At 39.0% G+C, this 25,505-nt stretch overlaps 1 protein-coding gene across 1 annotated transcript in view; it reads left to right on the plus strand.

Moving 5' to 3' along the window:
* Positions 1 to 1,152: 1,152 nt before the first annotated feature.
* The window catches only part of LOC126006827 (cytochrome P450 4V2-like), a 28,867-nt gene continuing 4,514 nt past the window's right edge, over positions 1,153 to 25,505 (plus strand). Inside the window, exons 1-8 of the mRNA XM_049772355.1 lie at positions 1,153 to 1,478; positions 8,055 to 8,167; positions 9,713 to 9,798; positions 10,570 to 10,760; positions 11,115 to 11,184; positions 12,587 to 12,713; positions 15,072 to 15,251; positions 16,949 to 17,051. Of these exons, the coding sequence (XP_049628312.1) occupies positions 1,265 to 1,478; positions 8,055 to 8,167; positions 9,713 to 9,798; positions 10,570 to 10,760; positions 11,115 to 11,184; positions 12,587 to 12,713; positions 15,072 to 15,251; positions 16,949 to 17,051 (1,084 nt within the window). The 5' untranslated portion in view covers positions 1,153 to 1,264. The remainder of the gene's footprint in view (positions 1,479 to 8,054; positions 8,168 to 9,712; positions 9,799 to 10,569; positions 10,761 to 11,114; positions 11,185 to 12,586; positions 12,714 to 15,071; positions 15,252 to 16,948; positions 17,052 to 25,505) is intronic.

The raw sequence follows: 25,505 nt of genomic DNA on the forward strand, positions 1-25,505 counted from the left end.
CAGTGATGCTCAGGGATTACTCTTGACTCTACACTCAAGGCTCACTTATAGCAGTGCTTGGGGGACTAAATGGGGTGCTGGGAATTGAAATTGAATCAGCTGCATGCAAAGCAAGCACCCACTCCTTATACTCCAGCCCTCACTGGTTGTTTTTTTATATGTTTCTTATTGTTTCTTATATATTTATTGTTATGTATATCGTTTCTTATATATTTGTGGAGTTGTTTTTTTAGAATAATTGCATTTCTTTATTTCTATTTTTTTTATAAATAGAGTCATAAACCACAAAGTTACAAAGCCATCCAGGATGGAGTTTAAGTACACAATATTCTCACACCAATCCCTTCATCAGTATCCACTTCCCTCCACCAATACCCCCAGTTTCCCTCTAGCCCCCAGCATACCTCTAAGACAGGGACTTTTAAGCACTGAGGTTTACACTATTGCTGCTGTGGGATGTCATATGAGATGCCATTACTCTACCCCCTTTCAGTAGGCACTTCTCCTTCAGAGTGACTACTTCCCTCACTATTGTCCTGGTATTCTCTTCCCTGACCTGTCACCACCTCTCTGACACCCCCAAAGGGCAGGCTTCCAATTGAAGACCAATCAATCGCCAAGCTCTTTGCTTCTACTTTCTTTGGATATTTGTTATTTCCCAACTATGTTTCTTCATACCCTGCATATGAAAGCGCATTCTGGGTCTGTCCCTCTCCTTCTAGGATTCTCTCCAGATCCATCCATGTAGTTTCTTAAGGAACTTTAATAAAAATAAAGTTAATAACTTTATAAAACAATAAATAATAAATAACCACCATGCCAGCTTTCGTGGTGTCCTATTTTTCTTTTTTTTTGGGGGGGGGGTTGGGTTTTTGGGTCACACCAGCTGTGCCCAGGAGTTACTAAAGTAGCCGTCAGCACTGGTCTGGCGGCTGCACCAGCGGCTCAGCGGCTCCAGCTCTAGGGCTGCCGGGTCCCAGCCAGAGGAAATGCTTCACCCCGGTTCTTTCCGCTGCCCGGAGCAACCTCACCCCGGAGCTCCTCCCTACCCGGAGCCGTGGCCCCTCCTGCACCCCCACTCTCCAAGCTCCACCCTGCGACAAAACTAGAGTTTCTCTTGCACCCCGACACGCTGAACTCCTCCCTGTGCCAACCCACGGGCTCCTTCTGCACCCCGACCCTCTGAGCTCCTCCCTGCCCAGTGCACGGGATCCCAGGGCCACCCGCTCCAGCCGCAGACGCCGCCGCAGTCCCATCCAGTGCCATGTCCCTGCTCTGGCTGGTGCCCGTCGGGCAGAAGCTGCTGCTTTGGAGCGCACTGAGCGCCGCGTGCCTGGCGGCCGCCTCCCTCCTGCTGAGCTTCCTGCGGGTGGTGGCGTTCTATACGCGAAACTGGCAGCGGCTGCGCTCCGTGCCCACCGTCGCGGGCGCCTGGCCCGTGGTGGGACACGCACTGGTGATGAAGTCCGACCCGAGGGGTAAGGAACCGTCGCCGGGCTCCCTGTCTACCACGCAAACTTATTGCCTTAGAGAAAGGATTCCTGGTTATCTCCGGTGCCCCCCTCCCAAACGACACCGACAAAGTCCCTGTGGTCCCATGCTCCCTAGGAGTGCTCCTGCTTATGCAACAGGCAAGCAGAGCTGCTAGCTCCAGGCAGGCTGCTCTTTTGCTTCTGGGCCCCTGCTAGCAGGTGCTTCGGTCTCAAAACTCAAAATTGGAGGTCTGTCCTCTGTCCTATCTAAGGGTGGGTACATGCCAGAAACAAGGCAAATGCTAGAGTGCTTCTCCGTCTCTCTGACAAGTTTCAGTTTCTCTCTCCAGAAGTCGCTCTTAAGTTCTTTCTCCACCAGTGTTTCTTTCCTCCCTCCTCTCCTGTCTCTCCACAAAACAGCCAGTTTTAGTTTCTCTCTCTCTCTATTCATCTCTCTCTCTTCCCCCTTTTTCCTCCTCTCCCTTCTTTCCCTCTCCCCCTGCTGCAGTTTGCTTTATGACTCCACCTCCACTCCCACCTCCAGATAAAGACACTTGTTCTCAAGTTCATTACTTCTTAACTTTCTTGTTTAAATACTTTTAGGGAAGTTATATAATAAGTTCTCCTTGCAAACTTTCATTGCAAGTTTTAGAAGCAGCCTTATTTAAGATTTTTTTAAATGTGTGTTTTTAGTAGGAATTGTCTATGGGAGAACCAGGTTTATTGATTTTATTGATAGAAAAAAAATCACTTTGTTAGAATGATCTCAAAAGTATCTGGCACATGCAATCTTCCACCAGAGAAAAGGAATTAGATTTCAGCATTTTCTCCCCAGGAGTGTTTAGATTGAGGGATGTAGAGCAGAAAACAATAAGCTTGAAATGACATGTCAAAAAAGTCCAGTTCTGGACCTCAGTTTCTTGGCAATTTGTTAGCAGCCATTAGCTCAAATAATTACCAGTTCCAAAGCTTGAAGACAGATTTGTGTTCTTGGTTTTGTTTTGTTTTCTGTTTTGGTTGTGGGGAGGTGCTCAGACAATCTGCTTCCTAACCCTTGTTATCTCTGCCAACTGGGCCTCAGTTCAGTGCAAGTGCCTGATGGTGCAATGTTGTCTGAACCCTGTGGTACCAGGGGCACTCAGGTCACCTGGTTGTGCTTGGGGGTACTAAGCCATACCCAGAGTGCTGGGGGGTCTCCCGGGTAACACCTGGTGATGCTGAGAGGTTACCATATAGTTAACCACTGAACTATCTCCAGTCCCAGAAGAATGATTCTTTTCCAGTTTTATTCCTCAAATAAACAACACAATGATGTCGTGTCCTGTTTACAGGAATATTATGAGTCCCAATGGGAGTGTGGTCCTGAGATAGCGAAGATGTTTGCTGGAAGGAGAAATCAAGTAAACCTTGAACTATGAAACACCCGTCTCACTTAAGTTGTCAGTGATCCAAAAGTACATTTAGATGGAAATAAAGAAACACATTAAAAATAGTAAAGGTCAATAGTAAAGGCAAATAGTCGCCCTTCTTCCCTAAAATTTTGTTCTTAATAAAATATAATTGTATGCATAGACCCTGCTCCCACAGCTCTCAAAGGAAGTCATATATTTCCCAGATGTCTTCATATTCTTAGTTTTTGACTCTTCCCTTAGTTTTTGTAACAGTGATGATACTGGGGACTGGGAAGTAAATACTTGGTCATGATGCTCCTGACTCAGGCCCTACCCCCCACTTCACCTGTGGGTGTCTGAGATCCCAAATGGGCAGTGCTGCTGGGTTTGGAGTTTGGGTTTGGTCAGATCTGCAAGACAGGTGCTTTACTCAGTAAATTCTGACCCCAAGCTCCTGCTTTTTAGTTTTGGAGGGATATATCTATAATCATAGAAACATATTCCTCAGCTTTAAATTGAATTTAAATTATGAAAATTAAGGGTTGCTAAGTGCCTTTTATAGTCATTATTGTATTTATGCAAAATGATGACAATACTGGTGATGTTCATGGCTTTCATGAGTTACTGTCCCCTACCACCATACAAGTGCCTGACACCCGTAGAGGTAGACTCTGCACTTATGACCCCTTTACTCCAATTCTTCATTCCCCATCACTCTATCTCTACTGCTTGATAATCTCAGCTCTGGGGTCAAGGGTGACCTAGGTACCTCCACTCTAAAATGGACTTTGCATCTATCAATCAGTACTGGATTTTGACACATCTTTGTTTACTTTCCATCTTTAAAGCCAAGTTCAACTTTGAAATGTTTTTTATATCTCTCTAAGTCCGAAGTATTTGTCCTTTACTTGTAAATGCAACTATATGACATGGTATAGTGTATTGTGTAGTGTTGGATTTTGTTTTGCTTTGTGATGCAAGAAATCAAACTTGGGCCTACTGTATTTAAGGCAAGCACCACTGAACAGCACACTGAGTGACCTCTAGGATCATCAATCACTCCTCTCATCTCCAGCAAGCTGTGCCTTTCATTTTGTTCACTATGGTTTCAATAATTTCAACTAGAGTTAAATAATTTCAACCAGAGTCCTGCAATTGACTTTCCACTGGCTTCTCCAACTCTGATCTCTTTTTAGTTCATTATGCTAATATCTACCTTCTCCTCTTATTCTTGATATCTTGAGTGTTACCTTTAAATCACAGATTCAGATCTCTATGTCTGCTCTATCAGACCAGACCAACAAGAGTCAGCATATTAGGACCATAGTTTGATACAAGGATTTGATCAAGCATTGTTTCCAATGCATTTTCAACAGTTGTTTGGTTTGGAAGCCATTTTGAAGTAGTGTGACCTAGTGGGCAAAGTGGCTTGTTCTATGACCTGACTGACTTGAGTAGGATGACAGATATACAATTTAATGGCTGTGGTTTTGGGTACAGTAAGTGAAAATAATTTTTCCACTTATGTAATGATAGGTAAGAACAGAACTTCCATCAAACAGCATTAAGATGTGTTATTGCTTGGCTTTCCCCAAATTTCCTGCTGCCTCATTGGAGATCACACTCATTGTGACACAAAAAGTGTTCACTTCCAGTTTTCTCACATGATTTTGATGCTGTAGATGGGATTCATGACCACAGTCCCAATCCAACATGGTCACTGTTCAGTTTTAAAGCCAAATCGGAACCCTTTACTCTGACTACATGGAATCTCACTCAGCCTTTTAGTAGCTCAGAATCTTCCTGTGATCTCATCTCCCTCAACAACTTACAGACCTCATAACTGTCAGTGTCACTGTCCTCATTTTCAAGTCCTGTCCTATGTGTGCAAATCAGAGATTTTCAGCTGTTTCTAAAGTCTGTAAGAGAAACACATGGCCAAGATCCTTTAACAATCCAGTCTCATCAGCCCTGCTCTTATACTTGTACTGAAAACTTCTGGGGAATTTTCCAGTCTGTGCCTCTGCTCTGCTGTTGGTGCTGCTGTTTGGCTCACACTCTCTTTCCCAGCTCCACTTCCCCTTTTCCTGCTAAACATTCAATTTATTCTTTAATGGATGCAGGCCATTTGCTTCGTTGCATTCCTAGCTCTCCTAGTCAAAATCAGTAACTACTCAGACTTAAACTTGTATTTTCTTAAATTTTTCCCCATGCCACACCCAGTACTGCTCAGGGCTCCCTCTTGACTCTGTTCTGAGATCAGTCCTCTGTCCTGAATGAGGCCATTTGGGATTCTGAAGGTCAAAGCTGGATCTGCTGAGTATAAGGCAAGCAGCTACTCACTATACTATCTTTCTGTCCCCTTAAACTTTTATTTTAGCACTGCTTTATGTTCTACAGTACTGTTATTCATTACAGAAACAACCCTTTCCCATGATGCTTAGTTATTGTTAGTGGGATTCAGTCCCTGGAAGCTGCCCATTCAGTACCTGCAGAATGCTCATAATTATATTATATTATTTCCATTATCTGAACAAGGGATAAGAAACTAATTGACTTGATTAAAAATTTCTTATCTGTGCCCTCAAGGCTATTTAGAAATTCTAATTAGCTCAACAATTTTTTCTCTATATATGCTAGGATAACTCTTTCCTATCTTTGTCACATTTCCAAACCCAGATCCACCACAACATGAGTCTATAATGTAAAATTTTTTTCTTATATTAAAGAAAATGTGGACACAGGCCATTTCTTTAAATGCATTTGTGTGAGACTTCAGTTCATCACCAACAATTATTTTTTAAGTCTTCCTCCTTACTTCTTATATCAGTTTTCAGAAAACTAAACTTTCTTCTTAATTTTAACATTTTGTTAACTTTGAAATAACTTTAGACTTTCAGAAAAGGTATAAAGAGAATGGAGCACTTGTACATGTCCTCAGACAAGCTATAACATCTTCTTCTGATGACATTTATATTACTGGTACAAATATAAAATATGTAGAAATTAGTACTTATCCAAAAATATAGCCAAAAACTTTTTTATATTTCACAACTTTTCATGATATGACCTTTTCTATTCTTGGGATCAATTCAAGTTCTCACTTGGTTGTCATATTCTCTTAGTTTCATCATGTGGATTTTTCCCATCTCTTCATATCTGTTATGACCACAACTGTTATGTGGAGTTATGGGCAGGTGTTTTGTATAATTTTCCTGCATATGTGGTTGTATGCTATTTTCTCATATCTAGATGCTAGCTAATCATCTTGGGCAATAACACCACATAAGTTATGTTATGTCCTACTCAGTATGATAGCGACATATTGTGAATGCTTTCGTTAACTTTGACCTCATGATTAAAGTGGCACTTATAAGTCATTTGACTCTAAATAACTTTCTCTTTGCAACTTAAAAATACTACAGATAAATATTATGCAATACCCACTCCTCTTTCTTCCTTTCTTTATTCATTATCTGCCAGTTCTTGCTGCAATATTATTGCTGTGGTCTTTTTTTTTGGGGGGGGGCACACCCGTTTGATGCTCAGGGGTTACTCCTGGCTAAGCACTCAGAAATCGCCCCTGGCTTGGGGGGACCATATGGGACACCGGGGGATCGAACCGCGGTCCTTCCTTGGCTAGCACTTGCAAGGCAGACACCTTACCTCTAGCGCCACCTCTCTGGCCCCTATTGCTGTGGTCTTTCCTAAATTGTATTGGTTATTTCCCTACATTTCCTTCATTTCTTTTATGCACATAAATTACAATCTTTCTGTAAACAGAGTTTCCTCCTTACTATTTACATGTCTATGATGTATATATGTGTATACAGAAGTACATTTGTATATTAGTGTAAGAACATGTATATTTATTTTATTCTATGTGTCACAGTATGTGGCTAGTACTTGTTCTCTAGCTTCCAATAATTCAAGCTGTTTGGAACTTCCTCAGGTTGACTTCTTGATTTTTCACCATGGCCTCACAATTTTTCAGCAATTCCTTATCTTCTGTCACTACAATCTATTTAACTTAACTTGTATTTCCCTGAAATCAATCACTTTTCAGAAGACTGTTATTCATTGTATTGGTGAATGGTATTCAAAAACTGAGATGTGGACATCAATAAAAGACTGGTACTGGGAGTCTAAGTGGAAAAACAATATTACTAGAAATTTGGTTTATATTGTCAGGAGACATTGAAGGAAAATCACATTTAAGATGATGGTTGAAGATCACATAAATGGCATAGGACAGAGCCAATAAGAGGACAGTTTTAAGAAAGAAAAAAGATTTGTAAAAGACCTAAAAGAGGCTATAAGAAGGCTAAGTGGGTTTTTTCCCCTAATAAAACATGATAATGCCCATTTAAATACAACAGGGGAATGCTTTGGATAGCTCAAAAGATTCAAGCACATATAGAGGCCCTGGCTGGATGCCTGTTATACATGTTCCCATGAACACTCCAGTTACAGCAGTGGACGGGTAGCCCCCAGCACTGCTGGCACAGGCACTACACCACTGCATGCCAGTCCCACACAGCTGAGTACATCTCACTGTCAGACATGCAGATCCCAAAACTGATTCTAGCCCTGCTGGTAGGGGTAATAGAGAAAACAACTGTAACACTGTCAGGCCTCTTTGTAAACACACTGTAAGAGTCATCACTTAATTATCACAGGAGCATTTCACAAATGGACAGGTTACTATGGCACTCACTAATAAATGATGGGACCTAAGGCCTAAAATATTTATAGCAGGTACCACAGGGTCACCTGAACATTGAGAATCACAGAGTATAGCTCTTAGGAAGACCCCCAACTAACTGCTAGATGGCCTTAATAGTGCCTGGCACCCAATACCTTAGGACATGCTTCCTCTTCTATTCCCATTAACCCACTGGCCCTGTTGTTGGAGACTGGACCCCTTAAATTTCCCGTGGAAGCCATTTCCCCAAATAAAAAATTACTGAAAAATTATACAGACTCTCATTATTCAATCAATGCATCAGGTTATATGTGGTTTATTATAAATTGTGATACCTAGGTATTCATTTACTTGATTAAACTTAATATAAAATGTTTTAAAACTTCCAAAGACATTATAAAGACCATTATATGCATTTCTTATATTTATTTAATTCAAGAAGAAATATTAACTGATGTAAATTTTTTATTTAAACTTTTTTCCCAGAATTTTTCCAGCAGCTAATTACTTATTCTGAAGAATACCGCAAAATGCCATTGATAAAACTTTGGCTTGGGCCAGTGCCATTGATGATCCTTTACAAAGCAGAAAATGTGGAAGTGAGTATCTAATAAATAGAATAAATGTCCCATTATTTACTGGATGAAGGACTAGCTGCATCAGAATCAATGGAGTACAAGTGTGTCCATATGTTTCATTAAAGTCAGTATCTATTTTGAGCATCCCATTGGAGGCTCTGTTTGTGCCAGATAATGCTTTCCCGGTGTCCTCTGCAGCCTGAAGAGTGTTCTTTAATAGATTATGACTCTCACACTTGTCAAATACAGTATATGACAATATTATATACTCAAATATTCTCCTCTCATTGAAAGTATGCAAAAGGATATATAGTCTTACAGACCATTACCAGGTTGTTCCACAAGGCAAACACTTACTATTTGCCAGGCACTGTTTTAAGAAATACTAACAAAATATGAGTGTTTGCTTCAGGCTGTGCAGTCTTAAATTATAACCATATTAAATTTTTGAAAAGAGAATATGGGCCTGATATTGTTAGAATCGATATTTCTGATCTATGCCATTGAAATTAAGTGTCAAAAGATGTCTACCTTTTACTTTTTGGAGGAATGCTGAGAAAACTACCTTGAGATTTGATAAAATGGGGTTAACGTCAAGGAGGATAAATGAGTTCTCAGGGATTCTCCTCATAAAACAAAGGTAAAAACAGAAATTTTTGGTGATAGGTGTTGCAATTTGTTTTTCATAATTCTTGTGACATTGTTGGAATTTTTCTTGTACCAACATCTAAAATCTTTTTTTTTTTTTTTTGTGGTTTTTGGGTCACACCCGGCAGTGCTCAGGGGTTATTTCTGGCTCCACGCTCAGAAATTGCTCCTGGCAGGCACAGAGGACCATATGGGGCGCTGGGATTCGAACTGATGACCTCCTGCATGAAAGGCAAACGCCTTACCTCCATGCTATCTCTCTGGCCCCAACATCTAAAATCTTGAGTCAGAGTTTAGACAGTGAAGGTCCCACGCTGACTCCTATAGGCAGCTTGGACAGAGAACTGTCCTAAGAAGGATGCAGAAAGGAGCATGAACAATGCTTAACACTCAGCCCTAAATGCTAATCCCTTCACTTAGGGACTCAATCGCAGCCCTGCTTCCAATGTTGCAGGCACTCAAATGAATCTTTCTAGCTCATGAGTGAATCCTGAGCTCTTACCTACTATCAGATCAAAGCGAATTGAATGCCTTCAAGACAACATGTCTGAATATGAGCTTGTTTTTTCTGTCCCCCAAGAGATGCTCCTCCTCATTCACTGCCTCTGCTTCCTTAGCTGTCCCCTTGCTTAAGAAATGACTCTATTTGCTTCCTAGTTCATGCCAGAAAATGGAATTTCTAAGGATATTGTCCTTTCTTTCCATTCCATTAAGTATCTGATACTGAATGACAGTTGTATATACAAATCTCTTTTATTTTATTTTATTTCTTTTATTTCTTTGAGATACAGGAATGAAAATAAATCATAAAGAAATAATAGTTAGAAAATGTTATGCTATGTTCTACACAAGTATTCTTATTCATTACGACTTTCTGATGCCTCTGATGTATCTTTCAAATTCTTCTTTTTGTTTAAGATCATTTTAAGTAGTTCAAAGCAAATTGATAAGTCCTCTATGTACAAATTCCTGGAACCATGGCTTGGCCTAGGACTTCTTACAAGGTGAGTATTAATGTGTGATACAATGTGTGACATTGTAAAAATTATGTCTCTAGGTGTAATTTGCTATATCAAGAATAGATGCAAGAAAACATTAGTAAGACAACACTATGCCATAAGAAAGTAAGGGAGAATCTGGAAAATGTGGTTTCTCCTTCCTAGGAGCCTTTGACAAGCAGGAGTCCAAGGCATTTGGTAATTTCCAGCTGTTATTAGAGTAGTGAGGGTCACCTATTCCCAAGCAAATTTAGGAGATAGGAGACCCTAGTGTATGACTGAAGGAAATCAAAGTTTGGAGTACTGACATATTGAAATTGTTATGAAGGCAGATAATATCAGAGAAACAATAATACTTCAAATCATGACTACAAGCTGGTTTCCATCCTCTGAGCAAGGTCCTTATGAAACATGGGCAGAAAATCTGTGGGACACAGAAAAGACTTTCAGATTGGAAACATCACAGTGACTTGGATGCAAAGATAGTCTGAAGATTAAGTGTTGCTAGAGATGGGGAAATAATCAACATTTATATTTACAACTTAAAGCTTAAAAACATTCTTAAATTTTTTATTTTATGATAACCTCTGTTAATATTCATCATATAAAGCAGTATCCAAAATATCCACTTCTTTGAACTCTTTAGATTTTGGCAAACACATTTTGAGAATGTGTAGTTTAAGCTATTTCAGAAAATTTTTGTTGATGTGCCTTATTTTGATACATTATTTTGGGTGTTGCTTTTGTTTTTTATGTAATCATATCTGGTATTTCTAGTACTGGAAACAAGTGGCGTTCCAGGAGGAAAATGTTAACACCCACTTTCCACTTTACAATTCTGGAGGACTTCTTAGAGGTCATGAATGAACAAGCCAGTATACTTATTGAAAAGCTTGAAAAACATGTTGACAAGAAAGCATTTGACTGTTTTCTCTACATCACCCTTTGTGCACTAGATATCATCTGTGGTAAGTCTCACTGATGTCTTCCTACTTTTGTGCTGTTAAGAACAAATGGTCCAGACGACAGAAACAATACTTGGGAAGGCCAGTGGGGGAGTGGATGGGTACTGAGTGCTTCAGGAAGCCTACTGCTGAACATACTGCTGAGAAGTACCAACCATTCCAAGTTTCTGAAAAATAGAGAGCAGCATGTTAGGAAGGAGAAAGGGAAGAATGACAGGAGAGAGAAAAAGACCAAAAGAGTCAAAGCAGCAGAGGGGAAGGGGAGGAGCATGTGTTTCTCTTCCTAGGTATTGTGCTCTGGAGGATAAATAAAGAAATATGCTGAATTGAATAATGGTTTCTTACAATGTTTTACAGAAACAGCAATGGGTAAGAATATTGACGCTCAAAGGAATGATGATTCCGACTATGTTCGTGCAGTTTATAGGTGAATGATATGTTTTTTGTCTATTTTAGAATTGTTACTGATTAGAACTTAAAAATTACTGCAATTGACTTTTTCTATGTTATGTCTTTCAAGTTAAAAACTGAGACAGTACAATGAAAATTACCATGTGAAAACATGTTTAAATAATGTTTTAACATGTATTTCAACAATAGAGAAAGACTGGGCAAATAGGACTGATCTAATTATGTCTAATTTGAAATAATTTATAATGTATTAAAAGATTAAAACATTTTACAGTATTACCTATAAACATAAATATATTCATAATATAGATTAGAAAATTATGTACCAATGATAGCTCTGGTCATTATTACTTTGTTCACTTATATTTTATTCTAACTGCATTTGTGTTGTTTTTCTCCTGTCTATCTATTTAAATTAAAATGAGCTCTTTAATTTTCAATTAATCATTCAACTAATCAGAAACAGGTTCAGGAGTTAGTTGGGTGCCTCATAGCATTAAACCCACTGCTCATTTTACTACTTTAAATATGTAGTGAGCAACTATAGAAAGTTTTCCATTGCACAAGGTACTGTTTAGTTTTACTTAGCACATTCAACAGAATAACATAGGGGGCAGACATTGAAAGAAACTTAAATATACAAACGATAGGAAATCCTTAGAAAAAGACAAATTTGATATTGGAGATATGGTCTACAGATTGAGTTGCCAAATAAGGTTGCTCTACCAAGTCACAAAGGAGAAGACCATGAGCAGAGAGTCCTTTCTGCTTCATTGCTGGAAATGATGAGGGAGATTGTAAGGGCAATATGTGCCGGATTTAATGGATCTTCTGTAGAACAGGGCAACTATTTTTACCTGATACTCTCATGTAGCCAACCCCTGTAGTTCATATACTTCTCATGTAGTTCAATCCCTGGAACTTCATAGTACTCTGAGCATCATTGGGTACACTTCCAGAGACTCCCCCTAAGCACATCTGGGTATGCTCTGGAGGTCCCTGAACTTCTGTCAGATATGGCCGCAAGTCCAGGGGCTGAACACATTCGAAGGTTTCAGAACCAAATCAATTACCTAGTTTGCAGAAATCACTGGAAGGTGGCACCCAGATTCCTAAGTACTGATTTAAAGGACCCTCGTCCCCCAAAAGAAATAAAGAGTGGTGAGTGCAATTAGAGACAAAAACTACACTAACAGCTATCATGACAATTGTAGTGAGTGAGAGAAATAAAATGCCTGTCTGGAATACAGGCAGGGGGTGGGGGAGGAGGGAGATGATGGGCATTGGTGGTGGGAAAGTGAAGTTTTATAACTAAAACCCAACTACAAACATGTTTGTAATCATGGTACTTAAATAAAGATATTAAAAAAGAAATATATTAGACATGCCACTTATATACTTTTTCATATTCCATATAGTATGAGTGACATAATCCTTCACAGGATGAAACTGCCCTGGCTCTGGCTTGATTCTGTATTCCATATGTTTAAGGAAGGAATTGAACATAAAAAGAGCCTAAAGATCCTGCATGATTTCAGCAATAGTGTAAGTCTCTCATTTTGTTTCTTTCCTCATTTGTGTGTTTGGCTGCACTCAGCAGTGCTTGCCGGAGATACTCTAGGCTTAGGACATTACCCCAGCAGTGCTATGGAGACCGTGCATTGTTGGGAAGTGAACTTGGGCCTCCTACAAGCAAATTAAGTGCTGAGCTATCTAACCAATCTCTCTGGCCACATAATTCTCTTTTAGTTTGTTTTGGAGCCATATCTGTCTCAGGGCTTACTCCTGTCTCTGTGCCAGAATTACTCCTGGCAGGCTCAAGAGAACCAAGGATTAAATTTGGTTCAGGTTTGCATGCAAGGCAAACATGCATCGCAAACACCCTATTTCTAAGCTGTTTTCTATCTGAGCCCATAACTCCATAACTTTTAATCATAGTAAAATTATTCATTATTTTAAATTGTCCATTATAATCTTAAGGTTTATATAAGTTCATTTGAAGTATTGCACAACTATCAATGCAGTACAGCCAACCTGTATAGAACTTCTATGTATAGTTGTTTTTAAGTTTTGTTGACAAATCCAGTATAGAGTAGCAGTGTTTGATCAGAAAAAAAGTTGAAATGGGGATCAGCCAGAGGTAGTATAGAATCTGATGCTTGCTTTTCCAGTGGCTGGGGCCATTTCTATTCCTAGCACCACATATGGTTCCATGAACCCTGCCTGGAGAATTCCTGAGTACAGAGCCAGGAACATTATTTCAGGACCACTGAGTGTGGTCTTAAAACAATGAATGGAAGTAACTAATAATGGTAAACAAAAAAAAAGAGGGGCATGATTACATTTAAATTAGATCAGCAACCATTAAGTCATTTCTCAGTGCCATACACATAACCAAATAGTCAGTGTTTGTCTATCTGCTTCCTACTCTAAAGAGCTAGTATAATGGAAGAGCTTATATGTAAAAAAATAATTATACAAAGTGAGATCAGTTGGGAACTTTTATTAATCTAAGCAGGTTTCTATGTGAAAAACACAAAGAAATGGGTCGGGAGATATCTCAAAAAATTAGGAGCACAATCTTGGCATGCAGATTCTAGGTTAGATTTCAGTCATCACGTAACTCCTGAGCACCCCAGGTAATCCAATGGCTTCAACCCTGCATTATTTTCAGTAATTAATGAACTCCAAGTTGGGTAGACCATAATGTTCATGAATCAATATTGAAAAGATCATCCTGATGGGGTGTTGAGAAGAGGTATAATATACCTTAGCATGATACCTTAGCAATAATAGTATCCTAATCCGAAGTGCCTAGAAAGAGAAAATGGCGCTGCCATATAGGCAGGCAGGAGAACTTAGTGTGGAGTTACCGGGAACATTGTTAGAGGGAAGTGGACTGATGACAGAATTGGTGTATAGTCAAAATGGAATAATTAACTTCTTAGTAACTTTGTAATGCACTGTTGTTCAATAAAAAATCAAAATGAAAAAATTATCACCCTGAGTTTATGGAAAGTGCTAAAGAATAAAGAAGAAATGGTAGGTTGCCTTCAAATCTACATGGACTCTGTGTGTATAGCTGACTTATTGTCAAGTTGGGTCATTTTTCTGATTAGAGAATCAAAAAATATATACCAAATTAAGTTTATGGATTACAATTCTTCTATTTTTCAATGATTTTAATTCAATTCAAAATTTGAAAACTAGAATCTGAAAACATATCAGTGGACCAAGACAAAGTAAATGGGCCATTCAATCAGAAGCGAGAGACAATAGTACAGTAAAGTAAAACGTCAGCAGAAAATGGAGAGAAAAAATTAGAACAGTGGCTCAAGGATTGTGATTGTTAGAGATGAGCATTGCACTATACTGGAGGTTCCTTGTGGTGGTGTCATGACAAACCACAATAAAGGGAAGGCAGCCTCTTTCGAAGGAAATGTCTGAGTGTTCCAGAACAAAATGCTCCAGGCCAATGGCAGGCATACAGGTGAATTGACTCATAGACTTAACTGTTTTTTTTTTTTCTTTGACTTCAGAGATTGGTTGCATTGTCTCCACTACTACAGTCATTCTCATTAGCTCCTTCAGATGGCTTGGGTCGTAACTAGTCAACTCTTGTTCTGTTCTCTTTCTGGAAAAACTGCAGAAATACCAGTTGAAAATATTGGATTTTAATTTAAGTTTAAATTTAAAACATTAAGTATGACATAAAATTTGTTTTAAACTGAAATGGAAAATGTCTTGATATGCAAAGCAAAGGTTTTTACACAGGTGCCTAAATTATTATTGAAGTAGAAAGAATAAGAAAAAGTTCACAAATGAGTTAAGGAATGAAGTATTTTTTCATATAGGGAAATGGATTATCCTAAGCACATACATGTAATGCCTTAAATCAATCAGGTCATCACTGAAAGGGCCAATGAATTTGAGAGAGAGGAAAAATGCAAAGCTGAGAACAACAGCACCTCCAAAACCAAACGCAAGGCTTTTCTTGACTTGCTTCTGAATGTAACTGATGAGGAAGGAAACAAGCTAAGTCATGAAGATATTCGAGAAGAAGTTGACACCTTTATGTTTGAGGTATTTTATTATTTCAGGTATCATTAAATTAACTCAACACTTTTTAGAATCTTTAATAGTACTTAAAATATTAAATATAATTTTAAGTTGTTTAATATATGAAAATTGTTACTTTGTCATAACTAAAATTATAAACAAACTTGATTACTTAATGAATAGAAAATATATTGGCTAGTACTGGGTACACTGGGAGTGTATAATTTTTTTTTTGAAGAAAACCTGGGACCTAATAGACTTTGTTAAGCTTAAGAGGATCCAGAACTTGCTGTCAGTTCTTTAGTATTTCATTCTTTCAGGCAACCCTGTAGATTTACATACAGGACTATTCTTCTTTCAATCTCCTTTTACGGTTCTTGAGAACAGGACTTTGTCAATTTGCCAAAGTGGCTAAGCTATGAAGTTGAATCCTAAGTAGAGAATTTCTCAATTTTGATTCAACAATGTTTCCCAGTTTGAAAATTAAACAATAAGTCCATGAAATAGTTCTTATTACATTAAGTTTTATAGAGAATTAATCTCTAAGATGTGAACTGTGAATAAAGAGAAAGTAAAAGACCACATACACACACATGCACTCTCATGTACAGGCACCCCCTTTTTTTGTGCATACACGTCATTACCTACCAGCAATATCTCACTTTTGTGAAAACAACCAGTCTAATTATTTCTAACCTATCTTTCTGTTTCTTTGAAATTATAATGTTTTTCCTCTGAAAGTGAGTAGCACCACTATGACTGCTTGTTCCATAAGCTGGATAGTGGCTATTCCTGCCATGGCTTCTATGCCATCCCTCATGAACATTCAACCTTCACCATCCTAGTAGCTTGTATCTATAAACTCTCCAGCAATGACTGGGCTGGGAGAAGTTATTCTGACTGCCCAACATTCATCCTGGAAATGTGGTCCCTCATGTCCTGTGGAACTCAGAGGCTACTAGGGCTACTCCCTTAAGTGTTTAGGCATTAACGTGGAGGTGAAGATGAAGCACAAAGCAAAGGCATCATACATGTTTCGCGTGTCTCTGCTTGAGCTATCTCTCAGTGTCTGGGCTCAGTTTCTAAATTTTGAAATTGTAGCCTGTGCAATCAAATTCTACTTCATTGACTTTCCTGAGTATTTTTTCCTCACAAGAAGAGTCCCTGATATTTTTACTGGCACTTGTAAATATTACACGAAGCTACTAATTACATTGGTGATGTGGATACTGTTACTTAAAATCATTTCGCAATACCTGGTTAACCATATCCACAGATAAAACTTACCTTACATGCATGGGAAAGAAGATATAAAATTAGCAAATTAGCTCAGGAAAGTCAGATTCTTTTTCTCCTTAAAGAGTTGAGGGGATGGTGACGTGGCTCAAGTTGAAGAACACATGCCTAACATTGGCAAGGCTTAAATACAACCTGCATACTGCATATTTATGCTCCCATCTTATTACATCTCTAGAAGTAGATTTAGTAGCCCCCACATATTGAAGGTGTGACTATAATACATATATATAAATACATATAAACATGTAGATGTGTATATAAATATATAAAGCTTGGGCCCCCTTACAGAGAGTGTCTAGTTTCTATCTGAAGGGACATGGTGGTCATATTTATAAGTTGGGTTCCAAAGTTACATTGCTTCTGTCAAAGCCAGAGACAATGGACATAGACTGCTCTTAAGCTATTTCCCCTTCCATCTGCAGGGCCATGATACCACCGCTGCTGCAATAAACTGGTCCTTGTACCTCTTGGGTTCTTATCCAGAAGTCCAGAAAAAAGTGGATGAGGAACTGGATGAAGTGTTCGGTATGTTTGGCCACCTCAGCAGTTGCAGTCTGGGGACCAAGTACCCTGAAGCAGTCAGTCATTCTGCTTAGGAAGTTTAGGAGGACTTGTGGAATCCCATTCAGTCCCTTCCATTTTGCAGGACTCCTTTGATCACTTGAAGGCTTGTGCTCATGGCTTCTCTTGTGACTTCAGGGGATTAGATGCTGGAGATATAGAGGTCAGTGTGACTGTCCTCACAAGTGTATCTGCTTAATAGGCAAAGCCGATCCTTGTGTTTAAGGCTTCAAATCACAGATTTCGTACTTGAGAGAAAAACAAAGCAAGCTGCTATTTGGAGCAGAGAGGAGCAGGTGAAACTAGTGGGAGGAGGCAAGGAAAACTTTTCCATACCCCCAAGGGATTGTACCTCGTCACAAATGGAAGAAAGAGTTGGTATTTGGACAGAACATCCTTTTTTTTTTTTTTTTGAAACTTTTTTCTTTATTTAAACATCTTAATTACACTTATGATTGTGATTAGGTTTCAGTCATGTAAAGAACACCCCCTACACCAGTGCAACATTCACACCACCAATGTCCCAAATCTCCCTCCATCCCACCCCACCCTCACCTGTACTCCAGACAGGCTTTCCAGTTCCCTCATTCATTCACTTGATTATAGTAGTTCTCTGTGTAGTTATTTCTATAGCTGTACTCACCACTGTTTGTGGTAAGCTTCATGAAGTGAGCTGGAAGTTCCAGCCCTCCTCTCATTGTCTCTGAGGATTGTTGCAAAAAATGACTTTTATTTTTCTTAAAATCCATAGATGAGTGAGACTATTCTGCATCTCTCTCTCCCTCTTATTTCACTCAGCATGATAGATTCCATGTACATGCATGTATAGGAAAATTTCATGACTTCATCTCTCCTGATGGCTGCATAATATTCCATTGTGTATATGTACCACAGTTTCTTTAGCCATTCGTCTGTGGAAGGGCATCTTGGTTGTTTCCAGAGCCTGGCTATTGTGAATAGTGCTGCAATAAATATAGGTGTGAGGAAGGGGTTTTTGTATTTTATTCGTGTTCTTAGGGTATGTCCCTAGGAGTGGAATAGCTTGGTCGAATGGGAGCTCAATTTCTAGATTTTGGAGGAATCTCCATATCGCTTTCAATAGAGGTTAGACTAGACAGCATTCCCACCAGCAGTGGATAAGAGTTCCTTTCTCTCCACATCCCTGCCAGCACTGATTGTTCTCATTCTTTGTGATGTGCACCAATCTCTGTGGTGTGAGGTGGTATCTCTTTGTTGTTTTGATTTGCATCTCCCTGATGATTAGTGACAAGGAGCATTTTTTCATGTGCCTTTTGGCCATTTGTATTTCTTTTTTATCAAAGTGTCTGTTCATTTCTTTTCCCCATTTTTTGATGGGAATAGATGTTTTTTTCTTGTTAAGTTCTGTCAGTGCCCTGTATATTTTGGAGATTAGCCCTTATCTGATGGGTGTTGGGTGAATAGTTTCTCCCACTCGGTGGGTGACTCTTGTATCCTGAGCACTATTTCTTTTGAGGTGCAGAAGCTTCTCAGTTTAATGTATACCCATCTGTAGATCTCTGCTTCCACTTGTTTGGAAAGTGCAGTTTCCTCCTTGAAGATGCCTTTAGTTTCAATGCCATGGAGTGTTTTACCGACGTGTTGTTCTATATACCTTATGGTATCAGGTCTCATATCAAGGTCTTTAATCCATTTGGATTTTACCTTCTTACATGATGTTAACTGGGGGGTCTATGTTTGCTTTTTTGCAAGTGGCTAACCAGTTCTGCCAGCACCACTTGTTGAAGAGGTTTTCCCTGCTCCACTTAGGATTTCTTGCTCCTTTGTCAAAAATTAGGTAATTGTATTTCTGGGGAATGTTCTCTGAGAACTCAAGCTTATTCCACTGATCTGAGGGTCTGTCTTTATTCCAATACCATGCTGTTTTGATAACTATTGCTTTGTAGTACAGTTTAAAGTTGGGAAAAGTAATGCCTCCCATTTTTATTTTCCCTAGGAGTGCTTTAGCTATTCAAGGGTGTTTATTGTTCCAGATGAACTTCATAAGTGTTTGATCCACTTCTTTGAAAAATGTCATGGGTATTTTTAAGGGGATCAGATTAAATCTGTATAATGTTTTGGGGAGTATTGACATTTTAATTATGTTAATCCTGCCAATCCATGAGCAGGGTATCTGTTTCCATTTCTGTGTGTCCTCTCTTATTTCTTGGAGCAGGGCTTTATAGTTTTCTTTGTATAGGGCCTTCACGTCTTTGGTCAAATTGACTCCAATATACTTGAGTTTGTGCGGCACTATTGTGAATGGGATTGCCTTCTTGACTTCCTTCTCTTCCCTATCATTATTGGTGTATAAAAAGGCCATTGATTTCTGTGTGTTAACTTTGTAGCCTGCCACCTTGCTATATGAGTCTATTGTTTCTAGAAGCTTTTTGGTAGAGTCTTTAGGGTTTTCTAAGTAGAGTATCATGTCATCTGCAAACAATGAAAGTTTGACTTCTTCCTTTCCTATCTGAATTCCCTTGATATCTCTTTCTTGCCCGATCGCTATAGCAAGAACTTTCAGTACTATGTTGAAGAGGAGTGGTGAGAGCAGACAGCCTTGTATTGTACCAGAATTTAGAGGAAAGGCTTTTCATTTTTCTCCATTGAGGATAATATTTGCTATTGGTTTGTGGTAGATGGCTTCAACTAGATTGAGAAAGGTTCCTTCCATTCCCATCTTGCTGAGAGTTTTGATCAAGAATGGGTGTTGGACCTTATCAAATGTTTTCTCTGCATCTATTGATATAATCATGTGATTTTTCTTTTTCTTTTTGTTGATGTTGTGTATGATGTTGATAGATTTACAGATGTTAAACCATCCTTGCATTCCTGGGATGAAACCTACTTGGTCGTAGTGTATGATCTTCTTGATGATGCATTGGATCCTATTTGCCAGGATTTTGTTGAAGATCTTTGCATCAGCATTCAACAGGGATATTGGTCTGTAATTTTCTTTTTTGGCAGCATCTCTGTCTGGTTTTGGTATCAAGGTGATGTTGGCTTCATAAAAGCTGTTTGGGAGTGTTCCCTTTTTTTCAATTTCATGGAAGAGCTTGGCTAGGTAGGATTGGTAGTAGCTCCTCTTGAAAGATTTGAAAAAATTTATTAGGAAATCCATCTCGGCCTGGGCTTTTCTTTTGGGGCAGATGTTTGATTACAGTTTCAATTTCCTCAGTAGTGATGGGTGTGTTTAGATATGCTACATCCTCCTTATTTAAATGTGGAAGGTTATAAGTGTCCAAGAATTTTTCCATTTCTTCTAGGTTCTCATGTTTAGTAGCATAAAGTTTCTCAAAGTAGTCTTTGATTACCCTTTGGATCTCTGCAATATCTGTCGTGATCTCCCCCTTTTCATTTCTAATACGGGTTATCAGATTTCTCTCTCTCTCTCTCTCTCTCTCTCTCTCTCTGTGTGTGAGTTTTGCCGATGGTCTATCAATCTTGTTTATTTTTTCAAAGAACCAACTTCTGCTTTCGTTGATCTTTCAGATTGTTTTTTGAGTTCTGCTTTCAGCTTTGTTATTTCCTTCTGCCTCCCTATTTTTGGTTCCTTTTGTTGGTCATTTTCTAATTTTTTTGCTGCGTCATTAAGTTATTCAGGTATGCTCCTTCTTCCTTACTGATGTGTGCTTGTAGAGCTATAAATTTTCATCTCAGGACTGCTTTTGCTGTGTCCCATAGATTCTGGCAGTTTGTGTCTTCATTATCATTTGTTTCCAGGAAAGTTTTGATTTCCTTTTTGTATTTCATCTCGGACCCATTGGTTGTTCAGTAGCAGGTGTTTAATTTCCAATTGTTAAAGTTTTTCTTCTGTGTGCCTTTGTAGTTCACATCTAATTTCAGAGCCTTGTGGTCAGCAAAGGTAGCCTGCAAGATTTCTATCCTCTTGATTTTATGAAGGTATGTTTTATGTGTCAGCATATAGTCTATCCTGGAGAATGACCCATGTACATTGGAGGAGAATGTATATCCAGGTTTTTTGGGATGGAGTGTCCTATATATATCTACTAGTCCTCTTTCTTTCATTACTGTTTTCAGGACTAGTATGTTTTTGTTGGGTTTCAGTCTGGTTGACCTATCATGTGTTGATAGGGCCGTGTTGAGGTCTTCCACAATTATTGTCTTATTATTGATGTCTTTCCTCAGATTTGTCAGTAATTGTATTAGATAACTTGCTGGTCTCTCATTGGGTGCATATATGTTTAATAGTCTGATTTCTTCCTGTTGCACATATCCCTTGATTAGTACATAGTGTCCATCTTTGTCCCTTACCACTTTTCTGAGTATAAAGTTGGTGTCATCAGATATTAATATGGCCACCCCAGCTTTTTTGAGGGTGTTGTTTGCTTGGATGATTTTCCTCCAGCCTTTGATTTTGAGTCTGTGTTTGTTCTGACTATTCAGATGTGTTTCTTGTAGGCAGCAGAAGTTTGGATTCATCTTTTTGACCCATTTTGCCACTTTGTGTCTTTTAATTGGTGAATTTATTCCATTGACATTGAGGGCGATGATTGTCATAGGATTTTTGTCATCTTTGTAGATAAGTTTGCTGTGTTTGTTGGTTTCTCTTGTCTTAGAGTAGACCTGTCAGTTTTTCCTTTAAGGCTGGTTTATCATCTGTGAAGTTTCTGAGCTGTTGTTTATCCTTGAAGCTATGTATTCTTCCTTCAAACCTGAATGTGAGTCGGGCTGGGTGCAGTATTCTTGATGAGGCAATCATTTCATTCTGTCTTGTCACAATATCCCACCACTGTCTTCTGGCCTTGAGAGTTTCTTGTGACATGTCTGCTGTAAGTCTTAGGGATGCTCCTTTGTATGTAATTTCCCTTTTTGATCTTGCTGCTTTCAGTATTCTATCTCTATCTGTGGGATTTGTCATTGTAATGAGGATGTATCTTGGGGGTTTTTTCTTTGGGTCTGTTTTAGCTGATACTCTTCAGGCATGCAGGATTTGATTGCATGTAGTCTTTAACTCTGGGAGTATCTCTTTGATGATGTTTTGACAGTTGATTCTTCCTGGAGATCTCCTATCTGGGTCTCTGGGTCTCCAATGATTCTTATGTTGTTTCTGTTGAGTTTATCAAAGACTTCTATTTTCATCTGTTCACATTCCTTGAGTACTTTTTCCATTGCCTGTTCATTTGTCTTAAGGTTCTTTTCCAATTTCTTCTGTTGTGTTGAGTTTTTCTGCATCACATCTTCCAGTACTCTGATTCTCTCCTCAGCTGCTGATACCCTGCTGGCGAGGCCATCCTTTGAGGTTTTCAGTTGAGCTACCATGTTTTTTAGATCTGTTATTTCAGTTTGGAGTTTTCTGATTTCTGTCTTTGTGTTCTGTTCAGATCGATCTATGCTTTCTTTGAGTTATTCAAACATCTTCAATATTGCTATTTTTAGTTCCTTATCTGAGAGGTTAATCAGGAGTTGGAATTTATTAGGTCATCCGAGCTTTCGTCTTCATTCTCTGTGCATGGTGTTTGCCTGCGAGGTTTCCCCATTGTCATGCTTGTAGTGTGGTTTTTCCTGCATGTTGTGGTGGGGTTCATTGGTTAGAAAGAGTGTGCAGCCACGAAGTGAAGCACTCTTCTGCTGCTTCTAGTTGACAGTTTTTTGGGGGTGCGCTCCCTAGGCCTCTGAGGAGACCTTCAGGGATTCAGAAACACAGGCAGACAGGTGCAGGAGACGTTTCCCTTTAAGTCCTCACCTCAGAGTGATCAAAGCAGAGCAGGGCAGAGCCTCCACAGGCCAGAGAGCTCAGCTTATTGGACGGCGACCCAAAAGCCAGAATTTACTCACTGGCAGCTTCAAAATACAGTTTTTTTTGGGGGTGCGCTCCCTAGGCCTCTGAGGAGACCTTCAGGGATTCAAAAACACAGGCAGACAGGCACAGGAGAAGTTTCCCTTGAAGTCCTCAGAGTGAACAAAGGCACAGCAGGGCTGAGCCTCCACAGGCCAGAGAGCTCAGGTTATTGTACGGCAACCCCTACAGCCAGAATTTACTCACTGGGCAGCTTCAAAATGCAGTTTTTTGGGGGTGCGCTCCCTAGGCCTCTGAGGATACCTTCAGGATTCAGAAATAGGCAGATAGTTGCAGGAGAAGTTTCCCATGAAGTCCTCAGTGTGAACCTGGACAGAACATTCTATTACACAACCTGAAGTCTATGCACAAGAAGGTTGGAATGGTACCTAGAGGGTTTTTTTTTTTTATTTTCCTGGCATCTTTACCATCTTGACTGCTATCTTTATTATTGTTCCAGACCTCATGTTTATCTGCATAGTAAAAGGAAAGAGTAGGAGGATGAATGTGTTACTTTCCTCTTACAGTTTTAAGAAATCATATTAACTTAATTGTATTTCTATTTACATAAAAATATTTTTTTCTTCAATTCCAACTACCTCAGTTCAAGTTCAGTAGCAGCATTTAACCAAACCTGTTGGCATGGCTGTCATCATTCTGGGAACCTAATGGGAGAATTAATTTCTTGCCACTTCCATTTTCTGCCAGTATTCCTTGGCTTGTGGTCATGTCATTTAGATCACTTATCTCACTGAAGATAGTATGTTTTTAAAATTTTAATATTTACATGAAATATTTTTGGTTCCATCTTTGTATGTTCCTGTTTTCCTGCTTTCTGCTTAATTACATTCTCTCTCTGTCTCTGTATCTCTCTCTCTTTCTCTTCCCCCACCCCTGGGCCTGACCCTATCCAAATATCTGGTGATTAATGGCTGTGGCTTTGGTGAAACCTGAAAGTGAGTCACTAAAATTTTGAGTCACTACTAGGTTTTAGATTTCTCATTGAGTATATGAAGTTCTTGTGGCTTTAATGACAGAATCCAAATGCCAATCTCTGTAAGTTTCTTTTGTAGACAGTTTGATGGATTTTACAGAAAACACACCTCAGGCACCACCTGCATTGAGGAGGAAGAGAGATCTGTCTGCCTATGTTCTTGACATGGTTTAACCATTTAGGTTACAGAGTTTTATATCATCCACTTAAATCTATTAAATATATTTATATCATCAACTAAAATATTTGAGTTTAGCCCTTTCCTTCATTTTCCTACAGTTGCGGTGTCCCAAAAGCCCAAGTCTCTCAAGCCCTGCTTTTTAGTGTCTCTGGCATGGAGAGGTTTCATAATAGCTTGGCTGCCAAGGTGGGAATGGGAATCCTGTGTCTATCTGCCCCTCTTTCAGGAAACTTCCTGCATCCACATCAACCCTCTGGAATGATGGCTTCTAGTTTATATGCCCTTCTTCATTAGGTTTGGCATTTCTCTCTCAACTCTAATGTATTGTTTAGGACTTTAATTAAACGTGCTTCTGTAGTAATAATCTCCCAGAACTGACTTTTCTCTGATGGCTGAGGTACCCATTTCAAAACCACATTCAGAGAAGGCAGCTCTAATCAGTGTACACTACAGAACTGGGGGCTAGTTTGCTACCTCCCTAAGCTGGAAGTGTTGGCTTTCCAGTTTAGGTGATTGGCCAGGTAAGATTGCTTTGTCTGTCTTTTTTCCTTCTTTTGTATCTCTTTCCTTGCTCTAAAACCTCCCTCTTTATGCTTTGAATGTATCTCTAAAGAGAAAGCCATCAAAAAATCCTAAATCCCCGCTTTTAGCCCTGGTAAAAGAAAGAAAGAAAAAAAAAACCAGAGTTCCTCTAAAGAGAACTTCTATTGTTAATGGATGGTTTCCATTAAAAAAATTTTTTGGTCACACCCAGCAGTGCTCAGGGGTTACTCCTGGTTCTATGCTCAGAAATCACTCTTGGCAGGCTCGGGAAACAATATGGGATGCTGAAATTCAAACCACTATCCTTCTGCATGCAAGGCAAATGCCCAACCTCCATGCTATCTCTCCAGCCCCCGGTTTCTATCAAAATTTAACTGATTTAAATGTATCATTTAAACTGTATGGAGACCAACCAGAACCAACTTTATCTTTCCCAGCTTATGCACACTCATAGATGACTGAAAAAAGTTACACCCAAATTTGTGGGTGATGTGATCATTTCAACATCCTCTGATAAGTGGTGGAGTTTGATATTTATTTTGCCTACTTTCAAAATCTCCACCTTGACTTATTTTGCCTTTCTTTTGTACTTCATTTGATTCTTCATTTATATGTTCAAATGTCTCTTGTTATATTTTTTCCTCCTTTCAGTCAGTCCCGAAGTTTGTTATACACAGAGGAATCTTAGCTTTGATATTCTGATGTAAAATAAAGGAATTTATGGGGCCATACTGAGAACAAAAACCTAAAAGATGGCAAAGAGAAGATATATGTCTGAAAGATCTTGAGAACTCAAAATTATCCATTCAGAAATAGTCTATAAATGTACTACTTTACATTAGTGTAACAATAGTTACACTCTCTAAATACAAGAAATCTCAA

Source organism: Suncus etruscus, chromosome 4 (assembly GCF_024139225.1).
Source record: "Suncus etruscus isolate mSunEtr1 chromosome 4, mSunEtr1.pri.cur, whole genome shotgun sequence".
In the NCBI taxonomy this organism is placed as follows: Eukaryota; Metazoa; Chordata; class Mammalia; order Eulipotyphla; family Soricidae; genus Suncus; species Suncus etruscus.